This window comes from Lacerta agilis, chromosome 9, assembly GCF_009819535.1.
Source record: "Lacerta agilis isolate rLacAgi1 chromosome 9, rLacAgi1.pri, whole genome shotgun sequence".
NCBI lineage: Eukaryota > Metazoa > Chordata > Lepidosauria > Squamata > Lacertidae > Lacerta > Lacerta agilis.
Window position 1 is genome coordinate 14,841,695 of NC_046320.1, and position 16,971 is coordinate 14,858,665.

Sequence of the window (16,971 nt, forward strand, 5' to 3'; positions counted from 1 at the left end):
CCCTTCCATTCTTCAGACGTGTTCGAAGGAAGCCGACTATCTTGATCTTCAGTACTGTATTAGCATTTCTAAGTGATTTTAAAGGATGTTGAGTCCTGTCTACAAAGTAAAGTGATGGGCAAAACTCCCTTTAGAAGAATTATTACATGGGAGAACAAAGTGTCATGCAGAAGGATCTTGGATTACTCAGAGGCAAACTTTATTTTGCTGGCATTTACAATTGTCCCTGAAGAAGACACATGCCAATACATGCTGGACACTTTTCCGTTGCAATACATTTGTCTTTTTGCACATGCCATTTCATACGGGGGATTGCATGATTTAATGTCCCCTTGTGTCAACATCTCCCTGCTTGTGGAAAACTCTAATGTTGGGAGAAAATATGTATGTATGTGTTTGGGTTTTTTGTTGTTGCTTACAATGTTTTAAGTCGCTTTAAGTTGTCATGGCAAAAAAGGCAACTAATATATTTAAGAAGTAATGCAGTAATAACAATTGGCATGTCCATAGTTTTCATTTTGAAGAGTTAACAGTGAAGACTTATGAAGGTTTCCTTGCTCTTTTGCATGTATGAGCTCACATAAATGTGTTAATTTGTTAATAAATATTAATCTTCATTGAAACACCAGGAATGATGGGATATTCCACACTGAGCGCCAAGGTCTTCCAAGCAGCCCCCTTGGTGTGTGGTGGGAAAGAGGGCTGATTATTGTTCTTAATCATTGCAATGAACTTGGTACTTTAGCTCAACCAGATTAAGCTGAGCTAGGCATTGTACAAGGACACAGTAAACAAATTACCTCTGCTTTTTAAATGCATAAATCCTGAAAGACAACTAGTAATTGTTGGCTAAAGCAACAAAGCTGGCATGGGCAACAGAAGTAGCAGGCGGAAGACAACAAGATTAAAAAGTCAGGTTTTGAAACTATAGGTTGTCTGCCTTCACAGTTTGCAGCTAATCAGTACCTCTAATCAATAGTAAAGACAATTCTCTATTGTGAGAAAGGTCTATTGTGAGAAAGGCTGTTTCCACCATACACTTTTTGAAAGAATCATAGAATGGATGAAAATGTGGCTTCACATTTGACATTTTCTGCGACATGGAATTGTGATGCAAATGCCTGACATGAAGATAAAAATTTGGTGCACTTAGGTTGTACTTCATAACCCAATAAATTCAGTCTCAGTTTTCCTGTCCTCCTGGCTGAGCCCTTCAGGAGGAAGGGCAACATAAGAGGAGGATACAAGAAGGTGGTGGCAGCAGAACACATTTTTTTTTGAATAAAGTTTAAAGTGGTAGATGTTCAGGAAACAAGATCAGAATAGTTTCAGTAGTCAACGCAGGCCAGGATTGAAGCATAGGCAGGAACTGATGATGCAATCAATAAAGAAAATTCCAAACACTGAAAGAATTTTGTGGCAAGGAATGAAAATTAAACAGGAACTCAAAACAAGTTCAGCTGGAAATTTAATACCACTGAATTCTGGTAGTTAGGGCTGTGCATGTTTATGTAGAAGAAAACCCCACAGAGATCAGTCATTGCTAAGAGAGTGTGCATGGAGTCTGAAAGGGACAAAAAAGGATTTTTATTATTATTGTGAATATGAATTAAGGGATCGTTGAATGTATACATAGTTGAGGAGTGGATATAACCAAAACAGCAAAGGTGAGATAAAGCAGCAGGAGATTACTTTTAATGTTCAGCTCTTAATGAACTTTTTAGGTTTATTCAGAATGTAAACAGGTTAGCCTACTAAACTGAAAGTTATGAAATACGTTTCTGGAAAGCCATATGACAAGTTGGCACCAGAAATGATCACAATGCGCTGTGTGTGTGTGTGTGTGTGTGTGTGTGTGTGTATTAAACTTTATTAAAGGCTAACCCAATGAAGTGGACATTTGGCAGAAGCATACCCTCCAAGTATCCCTATTTTCCAGAGACAGTCCCAGAATTATGAATGCCATCCCAGCTTCTGACTTGATTCCAGAATGTCTCTCTTTCCCTCGCCACCACTGAGCTTAGGGAAGAGGATACATTGGCGCTTGCCCTGAGCGATGGTGGCATTGAAGTAGGGGCTGTGAGGCTGTGGTGGCCTCTCCATGGCCTTTCCACGGCCGCTGCTGCCAGCCTCCTCCCTTGGGCAGCTGCCGGAGAGCAGGCGAGGTGTCTAATCTTGCCCCTTTGTAAAATTCATTTATTGGTGTGTGTTTTTCTTTTTGTAACTCTACCAAAGAATGAAATAAAAATAAAACCAGGATTGTGGGATTTGGTACAGTGGCGGTGGCACACATCTTTCTTATGATAGGAAATGCTTGGGGAGGGGGGCAGGAAATGGTGTGTCGATGAGAATAGGGATCAGTTGGGGGGGAGTGAGAAATATCCCTATTCTCATCTGAGGAATGTTGGAGGGTATGCAAAAGTGGACATTGTGCTCCATGCTTTGGCTGATAAAAATATTTAAACTGTACAGGAAGGCACTTGTTGGTTATTTAGCAATATATAGGTCAAGGCCTACTCAAAAATATGACTATGATAATAAAGGGCTACTGCCCTAACCATTGCCTTATACATACTTTCTAATTTAAACGTAGAGAGACTATAATTCCATCTGAAGAGAAGAACCAGTCCAGAGACCATCAACCGCTCCTAATAAAATTATCTCTTAAATGCTTCCTTCAAATATATTCCCATGACATAAGTATTCTGGAGAAAGCTGTCATGCTTGGACCATATTTGCTTTCAAATAAACTTCCAATGGGTTCTGTTTATTTTAAATCCAGTGGTCCTTTCCTCTACTTCATGCCATCCATCATCAAAATGTGGGATACAGATTAGCTTTTCCACTCCTTTCAGCTCTTATAATTTACAGTGTCACTATGAGCATATGCAAAAGGAGGAAAAACATGAATTTTCTCCTATTTCCACTCTTTAATATGGCATTTGTACAAATGAAAAGCAGGAAGCTTAGGCGGTGGCTGCCAAATTTAATGATATCAGGTGCAGCTGAAATGTCTTAGTACATCCCAAAGTTATGCAGAATAAAGAACTACTTATTTGAATTGCATCCAAACCTCTTTCTCCAGGGCAATCCAAGACTAGATTTGTTTGTATGTTTTCACTAAATGCCACTGTGCCATATGAGATAAGAGATTGTATTTGAAATAACAGCCACTTCCAATTTTTGGCTTCCACGTAGAGCAGGGTTTATCAATTTTGATCGTGCTTATCCAGAATTAGTTGTCAGGTTTCAGTTGCTGGCAGGAATCAGACAACAAAAATTCAACATTAGTACTGAATGACTAATCCAGCCTTGTGGAAGAAGAAAGCACAAACAATTATGCTGTGAGTGGGATTGACTGACTGCATTTCAAATATCAGCATCTCTATATTATAATAGCATGTGTTCACAAAACAGGACTGACATTAAAAGGAATCAGTCTAAGCATCCATTGGGCAGGGTGAGGGATGCTAACCTGTATATAAATCGACAAAAATGTGGTGCTAGTTATTTGCACACAGAAGAGTGATTAGCCATGCTAATATGAGACTATATTACTTTGGTTAGGCCTATCCAATAATAAAAAATCAGCAATATTATGCAAAGCAACAGTGCAACAAAGTTCTTAGGAGATACACCAGTGATCTGGATGTCATAATTATTAGCATTTGCCATGGGATTACCAACATACCTCCAGCTTTATAACTGCTACTGCTACTACTACTATAAGCTCAAATCCCTGTATTCACCAATACATTATAAAATGAGAATGAGACGGAAGAATGGAAGCCTCTTTTCCAAGACACTGGACAGATTTTGGTGCAATACTGGCTTATACCTACACATGCCAGCCTAAGTTTATGAAATGCATGCCTAAATTTAGGGTGGCATAGGGGAAAAATACCTGCTTTTGCTATTAGTCCAGCACTTAGAGAAGGTAGTCCAATAAATGGTGCCACCTTTTTGGGGTCACACCACAGCTCCTCCACTCGGTAATGGGAGACACAAACTTAGAAGAGAACATGGAAGGACCATAGGCATCTGCAGGGAGTATGCCAACACATGCCAATGTTTTCTGAAAAAAACAAACCCAGAGACAAAGGGAAGCAGACAGGGAGGGACTCGAGCATAATACAAAGGCTGGAATGGACCGGCAGCTTGCGTCCATCTCAGGAATCAGCAGTGGGGTGGTTGGCTCCAGCAGTAAGTGAGGAGGGACTCCCTCCTCTGCAGGCAGAAGCTGCAGAGACCTTACAGCCTTTTTATCCTCTCTTTCTCTTTCTCATGGTTCTGTCTCCATCCATGCTCCACTCACCACCTTTTGTGGAGAGAGATCTGCAGGGGTGAGCAAGTGAGGAGAAGGAGTCCTGCCCTCAACCCTCTAGATCTGCCCAGCCTCTGGTCAACTTGGCACTGGGCTTTTCGTCCACAGGAAAAGTCTCCTGTTTTGGCTTCTTGGCAACTCTTGTTGTGGTTGTTTTAATAGCTTTTTGCCTCTTTACCTTGCGGGGTACAAATAAATTATTATTATTATAATTATTATTACTACTACTCCGTGCTCTGTTCTTCCTTCATTGAAATAAATAAATAGACATCCCTGTGTGTACTGTAGGCATTTTCACCCCTCCCATTGCAAGAATCTGCTGATCTTACATTATGAGAAAGAAGGGGGCGGAAACTGCTCTTCTGTTCTTCCATCCCCGACACAGAAAAGTTTTCGCTGTTATCTATGTAGAGATAAGATGGGTGCACGAGAGCTGTTCGTCTCATGTATGTCTGTAGTTATTAGTAGTAACTGATAGAAATAAATTAGGTATGCTTCAAAACCTCCACAGCTTGTTTCCGCATTTTTACTCGGCTGAATCTGGTGCTCACAATGAGCAGATGTGAGTCCACTGCACCAGGAGTCATAGCTGTCAAGCTTTCCCCCTTTTTGCAGGAAATTCCCTTATTATAGCAGTCGGGAACAGCAGGGAAGGTTGACAGCTATGACCAGGACCTGTCCTCCAGGAATGTTCCTGTGATCGGAAGGTCAGAAGAGGTGCTCTAGTCGCATAGCCCATGCAAGCGCTTAAGACATGGGCTGAACCGTGAGTACTGACATGCACACCCCAATTAAATGTGCTGCGTTTTCTTATGGGAAGTGCGTATTGGAAGAGTTAACGTCACTTCCAAGAAATAGCCTCTCTCTATGGGACTCAAATGCTAACAATAGTTTCATTCCAATTATCTGAACATTTTACATCAGGCATAGGCAAACTCGCCCTCCAGATGTTTGGGACTACAACTCCCATCATCCCTGACCACTGGTCCTGTTAGCTAGGGATGATGGGAGTTGTAGTCCCAAAACATCTGGAGGGCCGAGTTTGCCCATGCCTGTCTTACATCCACAAGTCTTTCCCACAAACAATGATGCCTTGCTTTAAGTTTCCAAACCACATATTTGCAGGAGAAAGGGGAGCAAAGCCACGGTCAAAATGTGACCCTAGAACTCATGCAACAGACCTACCAACCAATCCACCATCAATGTCCCTTAAAAACAGTATTTCATGATTTTCAGACAGTGACATGATTTTTAGCACATAACAACCTCATATACGTCAAAATCCTTTCCATATGTGAAAGGATTGGCGAGATGTACAGCACTTCAGAGATTCAAACGCACACACAACAGCATTAGTGATCAGGATTCACTTAGCTCTTTCCGTCAGTCAATCAGCAAAAGTATCTCTGAGCCAAACTGAATCAGGTTGTTTAAAAATAGCAGAGAAGCATTAAATTCTGTTACACTGGTCTCAGTGGATAGCTTTGGTTTTGGTCTGTCTGATCAGATCTCCTATTGTTCCTTTCACTGTTCGTATTTCTAATTCATTAGTACAGCACAGCACGCTATATGTAGGAGGATGTTGCAACCTAATGAAGATTTTCTCTTCTCTCACTTTCAAAACAAAAAAAAGCTGGTTCACTTTTGTTGTTGTTCTGTTTTTAATGGTATGGTGAAAGATTTTCATCTTGTCAGGTTTTATTTTCCTCCCATTGACATTATCTCTTAATTAAAAGAAAAGATAAATAGATTCGAGCAGGTGCTGTAGCTGATATGAAACATAGCTTTTGTTTTGTTTTTTAAGTCCAGTCAGACAGACAACAGCTGAGTTATCCAACCAGCCAATTTTTGTAGCAAAACATACTCAGCAGTAAGAGAGGGTATATATGTATGTCTGGGCGGCAACGGCAGCGGGAGGGGGTGTATCCGTCCGTTCTGGAGTATTCCCCCCCCCCCTTTGAACCTAAAATCACAGCTAATAGCAGTTCACAGAAAGGACCAGAAGGCAAATTCTCTCTCCATCTCTGCTATCTGTGCCCCGGGTAAGAAGGGATTTTGCATTCATACTGCATTTACTACATGCAACCATAGCTTTTCCATTGGGACCTCCTGTCCCACTCAGCAGCAGTGCCACACAGGCTGCAGGGCTGTGAATTTTGCTCAGCAGCACACCATAAGGGGGAGGTTTTTGTGCGTGTGTTTTTAACAGGAAAAACTCCACAGAGAAAGTCTTCTTCAAATGCATTAAAAAGTCAGCAACTTAGTGCTATAAGGAATAGAGGCTGAGCCATGCACTAAATATTGCAATACTTCTGATAGAACCTGTAAGGCACCTTAGGAAGCTGAAGTCAACGCATTCAAACAAACAAACACAGACACAGCACAAATGCTTCCCATCATCTGTCCAGTGCGGTGCTAAATGTTCAATGATCTACGGAGTGTTTGAGTGTACACTTAGTTGGAAATCTGGATTGGTACCCAATATTATATGCAATAAACACAAGACACCAGAAGGATCAACAATACCATGGACGTTTTACATTGCGCTCTACACAAAGAATATAGAATTTTCATTTCAGTGCCTTTGATCAAACATAGTTAGGGCCATTTCACACATTACACAGAGACAAATATGGATTTGTCACTGAAAATATACTCAATAGGCACTGTAATTAATCAGAACTCTGTGATGAGTATACCACCTGTACACATCTTTGTCAACATTCACACTTTCCACTCTTTATGTACATTTAACATATCTTAAATGTCTACCCCAAATATATTGGGTGTGGTGGCCCTTGGAATTACCCTAAAAGTCTGACATCTCTACTTAAAACTGCCCTGGAGTTATTTACAAAGGGCATATTTTTTTAAAAAAAAAAAAACCTGTTTAGGGAGTCCCAATGAGGGGGAAAAACATTTTATGTCTTTTAAGTATTTTGCAAATGTTTCCTTTTAGAAGCGGTCACACTGGGAAAGTGACCAACAGATTGAATTTCTACATGAGGTTCCACACACCCTTACAAGAGTAGGCTCCAGAAGCAAGAGTGGAGGTTGTAGAGGAGGAGGGACAGAGCTGCAGGTGGAACAAACAGAGAAGCAGAAGTTCAACTCATAAAAAAACCTCAAAGTTTGTCATACGATTTCTCCTACCCACTGCTCTGAAGGATCTCCGACAGAGAACACCCTTAACACTCCAAGTCAGTGCCACCAAACTAGACCTTGGAACAAACAGGCATAGTTATATCCACACCAGTAGTGAGCAGAGTACTTGCTTCCATAGCAAACATCTCTGGGTCCCTAGAGGCTCCTTGGTCAAACCAGTGCTGTAAGTCTCGGAAGTGTGCTTAGGGGCAAAGTCTGTGGGGGTACTTCCTACAATCTGCCAACAGAAGTCCGCTTATGCATCTTATTACCAAACACACACAACAGGTGCAGCTCTAATTCTTTAACTGAGTTTTTCCACAAACCTAGTGCTCTAGCTGTAATGTGTTCACAAAATATTCAACAATTTTTAAATGGTATTTTTACCTGTGCACTGTTGAAAAGAATGTTGCATTCCTTCATCGGGAGATCAGCACTGGAAAGAGCCTGCAAAGAAACAAAAGCAAAAAATCAGGACAAAGGTCTATCGACTGAATGACAGCTAGCATTAACAGATTTGAACTTGAGTCTGAAATGTTGGAACCTGGAATACTCCTCCAACAGAGATTTAGCAGGTGTCTTCTGTTTCAACTTTTAAACACCTGCTGAAAACTTCTCCATTCTGCCAGGCATATAATAATCATAATCATAATCATAATAATAATCATAATAATAATTTTTATTTATACCCCGCCCTTCCCTGCCAAACTGGGCTCAGGGCAGCTAACACCAATAAAATCACAACAAAAACATAAAACAATTCATTAAAATACAGATTAAAATACAATTTAAAATTTCATCTAGACTGCAGCCTCATTTTTAAGTAGCCCACCAATCACACCAAAAGAATGAAACATCAGGGTTAAACTGAAACCAACCCAAAGGCCAGGTGGAACAGCTCCGTCTTGCAGGCCCTGCGGAAAGATACCAAATCCCGCAGGGCCCTGGTCTCTTGTGACAGACCATTCCACCAAGTCGGGGCCAGTACTGAGAAGGCCCTGGCCCTAGTTGAAGCCAACCTAGCATCCTTGTGGCTCGGGACCTCCAAAAAGTTATTATTTGAGGACCTTAAGGTCCTATCCGGGACATACCAGGAGAGGCGGTCCCTTATGCAGGCAATTAGGAATACCTTTCCACAATGCTGAACTGATTTCTGATCTTAACTTTTAAATATGGTTTTATTGTATTGCATTGTACAACTGTCATAAACTGCCCCTCTGATTTTTTGTATGGTAATATAATTTTTTTTTAATAAATCAATGAGGCAGAGATACCTGTTGTTCACTGAGGTACCTATGGATCTTTGTCTTAAGACCAAACTAGACATGACACAGGAGATGCATAATTAGGATTTTGTATTTACTACTTAGCAGTTCTAAGAGCTTTGAAGATCATGGGAAATGTACTCTTAGCAAAGTTTTAAACCCTTACTCCCTATCCATTTTGTGATCTCAATTTACACCTACCCTATGTCCACTTTCTCACGAAGATCTGACTCGTTTGCTATCTTGAAAAATGTATTAATTGAGATAACCAGCATGTGCACAATTTTCTTGAATTCTGTTATATATTTATGCTGGTTCAAATGTTTCAGTCCAAGACAACAGCTCTCCTGGTCCCCACCACTCAAAGATATCTGGGGAATCCTCATGAAGATCAAGCAAAGGTGAGGCAGCTTGGATGTTTCTCTTCTAAAGATTTTGTTCACATGTAATGCTAAACCATGGTTTACTGCTACTTCCATGATCTCAGATAAGCCTGAGTTGGAACAGACCTTCCTGTCTCCATAATGGGAGCACTGTGGTTCAGCTCACAATCCAATTTAACATTCACCCAGAAATTCAGTGGGACTTACTTTCTAATAAGCTTGTTGAAGATTGCAATTCTAGACTGAAGTCTTATACAGTCCTACCTTGGAAGTCGAACGGAATCTGTTCCGGAAGTCCGTTTGACTTCCAAAACGTTCGGAAACCAAAGCACGACTTCTGATTGGCTGTAGGAAGCTCCTGCAGCCAACTGGAAGCCCCATTGGACGTTTGGGTTCCAAAGAACGTTTGTAAACCGGAATATCCACTTCCGGATCCAAGGTACAACTGTACACACTTACCTATCTCACTCAACACAATGGGGTTTACTTCTGAGTAGACACAAAAAGGATTGTGGTGTTAGCTACACTTGAGCTAGAAATGTACACTGCTCTTAACTTTTTGTAATAATGTAACTGCATCAAAAAGGCATAGCAGGTTATTTTAAAAGGGAAAAAATTAACACATATAAAATATGTAGAAGATCGCCCCTCACAAGAAGCAATATATGCTGGTAACAAAGAACAAAAGGATACATGGAAATGTGTCAGTTTAATAAGAAACAGCTCCACTTTTGCAAAGATCTAGGACATGAGCTAGACTCAGCATAGCAGAGCTACAGAGAGTGTGCAGTATGAACCATTAGCCATGTATCTTCAAAAGAAGCAAGCCCGTGAAATTCCAGCATCCTCAATCCATCACCCTCAGTCTGAAAGTGCTTTATGTGGCCATGAGACCCACTGAAATCAATGAGATTTACTTTCACATGGAATAAAATGCAGAGGTATTCATTCACGCAGCTGTTACTGTGCATAGAAATAGTTGCCTGTGGCTGGGGTGGGGGTGCTGGAAGTTCCCTCCCTTCACCCTGATTGCACTTAATCTGGTCTGCCCCCTTTAGCGTTACACCTCCAAGCGGTACACTATAAATATTATTCCCCTTAGTATGCAGGCAAACAGGCTGGCAAAACACTAAATTGACTCAGTTGATTAGTTTTTGTCAGTTACAATGCACATTTATCTATAAATGCAATCCTCTGTGAGATCGATATGTTTATTGAGTTCATTTTTCAATAAAGTTTGAGATGTCCTCAATTAATAAGTTGAAACATAACCTATAAAAGCTACTCATCCAGCACGATCTCTAGCCTGCCCCACAATACAGGAGAGAAGCACAAACTGGACATTTTTACTTTGAGATCGTCCCCGCTCTTGGCAGCACTACAGCAAGATACAAAATATGCTCGAAGAAGAAGAAGAAGAAGAGGAGGAGGAGGAGGAGGAGTTTGGATTTGATATCCCGCTTTATCACTACCCAAAGGAGTCTCAAAGTGGCTAACTGTCTCCTTTCCCTTCCTCCCCCACAACAAACACTCTGAGGTGAGTGGGGCTGAGAGACTTCAGAGAAGTGTGACTAGCCCAAGGTCACCGAGCAGCTGCATGCGGAGGCGCGGGGAAGCGAACCCGGTTCACCAGATTATAAATCCACCGCTCTTAACCACTACACCACACTGGCTCAGAAGCCCTGCATTCCGTGTAGTGGGCCGAAGCCTGTGTAACTCTCTCCCAATTGAGATTAGGAAGGCAGCCTCCATTCTGAACTTCCAGCTCTTGATGAAAATGTTATTGTCCCTGCAGGCATTGTAATGATGCAGCTTTATTGTTTAATTTTGGGTGGGCTGTTTTTATGTACATCATTTAGAAATACTGACGACTGAGCAGTATATAAACATATTGAATAAATAAATAAATAAATGACATTTTAAATGTTTGAGCTGTTGCTTCCATGCTCTTGTTGCACATTGTCCAGAGTAAACAATGTTGCACATTGTCCAAGATCATTTATAAATACTGAACATGAATAATTTCTCTTTGGAGCACCTTTGGATCTGAATGATGTTCAGGTGGGTTATCTCGTACCCACATCTCAGTGAAGAAAGCCTTATTGTCAGCAGGTGTTCGGAAGTGTTTTTTTTTTTTTTGAGAAACTTATTCTTCCATTCATTTTTGAAGCTTCTGCCTCTTACAATGAAAGGGGGATCAGTCAATTATAAGTTGTAAATGTAGATACAGTGGTACCTCGACTTACGAATTTAATCCGTTCTGAATGCACATTCGTAGGTCGAAAAATTTGTAAGTCGAAAAAAGCGGTTTCCCCATAGGAATGCATTGGAAACGAAAAATTCGTAAATCGAGTAAACCGCAGCTAAAACCGCCAACGGATGTCCATTCATAAGTTGAAAAATTCGTATGTCGAGTAATTCGTAAGTCGAGGTACCACTGTATTAGGTTGCCTGATTGCCTTTTAAAAATAAAACAAAACAATTATAAATGCCAAGTGAGTCAATTTTAAGATGAGTCCTATATTGCATGAGCTTTTAGAATGACCCATCTTACTTAATGTGGGATAACCAGCTTCATCTAACCAACATGCTCAAGTCTAATTAATACATGAAGGGGTTAAGACCATACAGTAAGCTGTCTTCGCGGTGTCCCTTCCCTTCACCTTGGGAGGAAAGTAATCAAGCCTATTGTTGTACCTCAGTCTACCTAAGAACCTCGAAGTGTGTAAAGAGGTTCTGAACTGGATGCTTCAGCTCTGACATGACTCTAACAAGCCTCTCATGAGTTCTTGTACCAAGAATTTAGCAGCTTTCACCACTGTAACTAAGCCAAGTTTTACTGCCTGTGCAACCTTTTCTGGAATGCTTTATGGAAAAACGCATGAACCTGACCTTTGGAGAGTTTGTAAGTAAACCATTTTAAACTTACCAAACTTGTGGTCTTTTACTATGCTAGGGGAAGAGGGAAGCTTTGGACCTCACAATGACATTTTAAAGATCTAACAGCCTATATGTCCACACGTTACTGCTACTTTGTGATTTTAAATATCCACTGGAATTCTCTCACCAAAGAGTACTTGCCCCAAGCCTGGATCTCGGCACCCCAGAATTCTTCCTTTATATACCTATTTTTTCATTGCATCAACACTTCAGCTTTCAGATTTGTTCCTGAACTATTTATCTGTTATCAGACATCAGTTTTATACCAGGTTTACTTTCCAGCAGACATGTTAGGAAGTCCATCTGGCTTTCTTAGCCTGGGAATTTCCCCAGTCTCCCTTACAGAGACATATGTGTGTATATGTATATCTGTGTGTGTGTGTGTGTGTGTGTGTGTGTGTGTGTGTGTGTGCATTTCAGCAAAGGAGTAAAAGACTATTCCAATTATCTCACACCCTGCAGCTGTGCCAGCAGCCATCTCAAGAGAATAGTCGTCTGTTAGGGGTTAACTTGAAATCCTGATATTGAAGGATTTGGAATATCTTGGTGTAAAGCAGTGTAATCACAATACTGTAATTTGAAGCTTGATCATATGTAGAGAACTAAGATACTTTTTCCTAATCAGTTCTTACTGACTTGATGTGAAGGAAATGTTTATTGCGGGGAGAAGAATAACCACGAAAACGTGATTTAAAACTGTAATATGTAGATCAGAGTCTTGAAATGTATTTTCCCCAATCTTTTTTTAAAATACCAACCACTAACACTACATTTCATTGGTATCTAATAGTTATTTGTTTTGTAATTTGCTTTGAGATGGGCCATTCACTAATCATTAAAATATATAGTTAACTATAAAACTGGATATTGAAAAGGATTAGACAAAATCATTAGATTTGCAGTCCTCGGAAGTTTTTGTCTGAGATCATCAGGGGTTGCAAAGGCCTGCTTGCAACGTCCAAACGCCATTTCTCCTGAACCAGTAGAAATTTGTGACTCTAAGGGTTAAAAAATTAAACTTCTGCAAGGTTTGAAGAACATGAGTGGCGAAAGCTTTCATTTCCTATCTCCTTCAAACAAATACTGAGATCCCCAAATCCTTAACTAAGCAAAACTCCTGCTGGCAAGACTCTGAGTTTAGTCACTCCAAGCAAAGCTGAAGAAGATGCATTTTTTATCTTCAAACACACAAAGGTTTATACAATCTGTTAAGATTCTGAATTCTGGATTACAGCTAAATCTACATTCCTGTTCATCTACAAATATGTGCACAACCACAATGGCTTTCTGGACAAAAATGTTTCTTGCATATCCATGAAATATATGCCAGAATAGTCATCAGATTATCAAAGAACTAAAAGAATGTGTACAGACTCTCCAAGTGCCCCTATTTTCCAGGGATAGTCCCGGATATACAGAAGCCGTCCCGGTTTCTGATTTGATCCCGGAATGTCCTACTTTTCCTTAAAGGTAAAGGGACCCCTGACCATCAGGTCCAGTCGTGTCCGACTCTGGGGTTGCGGTGCTCATCTCACTCTATAGGCCAAGGGAGCTGGCGTTTGTCCACAGACAGCTTCCGGGTCATGTGGCCAGCATGACAAAGCCACTTCTGGCAAACCAGAGCAGCGCACGGAAACGCCGTTTACCTTCCCGCTGGAGCGCTCCCTATTTATCTACTTGCACTTTGATGTGCTTTCGAACTGCTAGGTGGGCAGGAGCTGGGACCGAGCAACGGGAGCTCACCCCGTGGCAGGGATTCGAACCGCCGACCTTCTGATCAGCAAGCCCTAGACTCTGTGGTTTAACCCACAGTGCCACCTGGGTCCCTATTTTCATCAGATAAATGTTGGAAGGTATGTAATCGCATGTGCTGCACAACCTTCGCCTGGGTGTTTTCCCTTGCGTGTTCCAGAGTCATAAACAGGTTACCTATTGTAGGAAAGAGAGCCAAGAGTCCAGGTCACAGTCCACCCCCCAGGTAATAAAGACAAAAGGACACATGAATTAAGTTTAAATGTTAATGGGCAAATTTTGGCCACAACGTTATTGAATACAGAATGTGAGCGGTATTGGCTTAGGCATTGGAATCCAAAACTATAACTGACTCCTGCCTGCCTTGCAGGGAGTCTGGTAAGGGAACCACCCGAAGTGGGAGCTCAGTCAATGGCAATCAACTTGAGCTCTACCCCGGTGATCCCAGTGGATCATGGCATGGCCCTCACCCCTCCGTGGGCTTCGGATGAAAACGAGACCCCTGGAATCCTTTAACGGAATACCCTTGATCGTAGAGGGGCAGGTGATAACCTCCCCTCCCACATCACTAATCCGGTGCCTAACCACCAAACCTTACAAAGTTGTGACAATTGCCACGAGGCAGGCGAAAACTAAGAGGCCAGTGCCAATCTGCCAAATGGAAAAAGTTCCTACCAGGCCCCCGATCCAAAACGGGCGACCAACCGAAGTCCATAGCAAGGCTAAAGACACACCTAAAATAAAGGGTGGGTGGGCAGGTGTTCCGCGGCTCGAGGACAAAAAGGCTCCCAGCATCAGGCCATGGTTTAAATTGGCCCGACGGCCATGCCCCCTGCGCTCCCATTGGAGCACCTCCTTGGGGTGACCGTGGTGCCATACCCCAGTGTGGCGCAGAGCACTGCTCCGTGCTAAAGAGGGGGTGTCCTGCTCCCAGCGCACACCCAGGCTCCTCAATTAAGAGGTTCCGATTTGCACCTCAAATCCAAACTACAACTCTTCTTCTTCTTCTTCTTCTTCTTCTTCTTCTTCTTCTTCTTCTTCTTCTTCTTCTTGCATTTGTTGCGCAACTGAGCCATGTGGAACTACTAACAAAGATTCCCCCAAAGATATCAGTGATCAGACCAATATACCAGCCAGTCCTTAAGGTATCCTGGACCCACAATATCCTGTACCCAAGTTGTTTAGTGGCTTGTGAATTAATACAAAAAGTCTGAACGCAAGCTGGTAACATATGGCCAGGCAGTGTAAACTTTAAGCATCAGTGTTATGCGCTGGCAGTAGTCTGTCCCCAGTGCCCTCAGCCGTTTGGAAAACCACTTTCCAGGACCAACTCAGCCCGATCAATGATGAATTCCTTTCTTCAGCAGCACACCAATGCCATAGGCAAGATCTTCACTGTATCCAACACCTGAAATACCAGGATGTTACACTCCATGCTAGGTGAGCTTGCCTCTGGAAATATGTCAGAGCATCTATGGAGCGTACTACATCAACCTCCAAATACTAGGCTTTTTCTACACTGAGTCACCCCTCTGACTCAGTATAGAAAGAAAACGAAAGCTCAGAGTCTGCGGCACCAGTAAAAGCCTTCACAGGCACCATGGCATCTGCAAGTGCCAAGTTGGCAACCCTTAATTAGGCAGAATGAAGTGGGCACATCAGGCAGAAGATGCTGGGGGTGGAAAATTGCAAGGTGTTGGGAGTCAGAGCTGCTTGCCGTGTGCCTTCCATGCTAGCCTGCTGCCTTCAGGTGTGAAATAATCTTGTCCTGTCGCCAGTGTTGAAGTAAAATTCATTTGGTCAGCTTCACCTCAAACGGCTCAATGTCTTCAGCCAGTCCTGCCATGGAGAATCGGTTCAGCATTCTCATTCATCGTTATTCTTAGCCTGTTTGCTCCCAGCTTTTCTGTCATTTATTCAAACAATGCATCTAAACTTTCAGTCATAATCCTGCGAATCGAAACGTATGTGCGGTCATTTTAGCTGTCATGGAGTAAGGCATACCTTATAATGCAATGGCGGAAGCTGCCTGGAAAGCTGGGCGGAGCCATATCTCCCTGTGACATTTGCTTCTAAAAGGCCCTTATCACAGTGTTTTAAACTAGAACTAGATCAGGGGTAGGCAACCTAATTTTTTGATTTTTTAATTTTGTTTTGCCATCTGATCAGACGCAGGAAGGCAACCGGCAAGGCAGGCAAAAGTGTGCTGCGCACACACACACACACACACTACTCGCTTGGGCTGCAGGACACATGCAAGTCTCTCCACAGAAACAAGGAGCCAACATACTTCCATATCAACAAGGAAGCTGACATTTGGTGCATGCATAGTTCCAGATCGACTACCAAGAAAATCCGAAAACAGGATTTTCAAAATGTTGATAATCGTCAACATGTCGGCCACAACATATCAGTAGGCCCACAGCATATCAGTGCTTGTGGCATTCTGTGGGGAGTTCTGCTGCCTCCCTATATGACTATTATCTAAGGAAAGGAGACTGCTAGGACCAGCTAGGAAGGTGTATGTATACTTGAAGAACAGGCATACACACTGATGGGGGTACCAGCATGGTAAAAGGGTATGTCTGTGTTATGTACTGAGTTGAATAGGATCCAAACTGCAGCAGTCTGATTGGTCCTAGAACAATAGGATTGAGATTGCAGCAGTCTGACTGGTCCCAGAACAATAGGATTGAGATTGCAGCAGTCTGATTGGTCCCAGAACAATAGGATTGAGATTGCAGCAGTCTGATTGGTCTGCAGGAGCCACCCAATCCAGCTCCAGGTGGAAGTGAATCCACACTCTGATTGGCATACAGGAGTATCCCGGAATTAGCCAATCACGTGGGGCCCATTGTGTAAATAGTGTATATAAAGCAAACGTTTTGGGGGAACTGCATTCCTCACTACTATGAGCTGAATAAAGAGCATGAAAGTCACACTGGACTCCGAGTATCTTTCAGTCTGCAGCAGAAAAAGAGCTGGAGTTTGGTGCAGGAATAGTGCCACACACCCTGATCGCTAGAACAGCGTGACCACCTCTGCATAATTGAGGACTGCCGCCAGCACAGAACAAGTCAAGGTGCCGATAGGATTAAATTTTGTGCTGTACCAATTGCTTCCTCATCACATTTTTACTTCATTCTAAGAGGACAGGACAAAC

The 16,971-nt window shown here is 42.1% G+C and overlaps 1 protein-coding gene across 2 annotated transcripts in view; it reads right to left on the reverse strand.

Moving 5' to 3' along the window:
* The window catches only part of PPARGC1A (PPARG coactivator 1 alpha), a 625,371-nt gene that overhangs the window by 401,667 nt on the left and 206,733 nt on the right, over positions 1–16,971 (reverse strand). For both annotated transcript variants that reach the window (XM_033160824.1, XM_033160823.1), the window contains exon 2: positions 7,856–7,915. In XM_033160824.1, the coding sequence (XP_033016715.1) occupies positions 7,856–7,915 (60 nt within the window). The remainder of the gene's footprint in view (positions 1–7,855; positions 7,916–16,971) is intronic.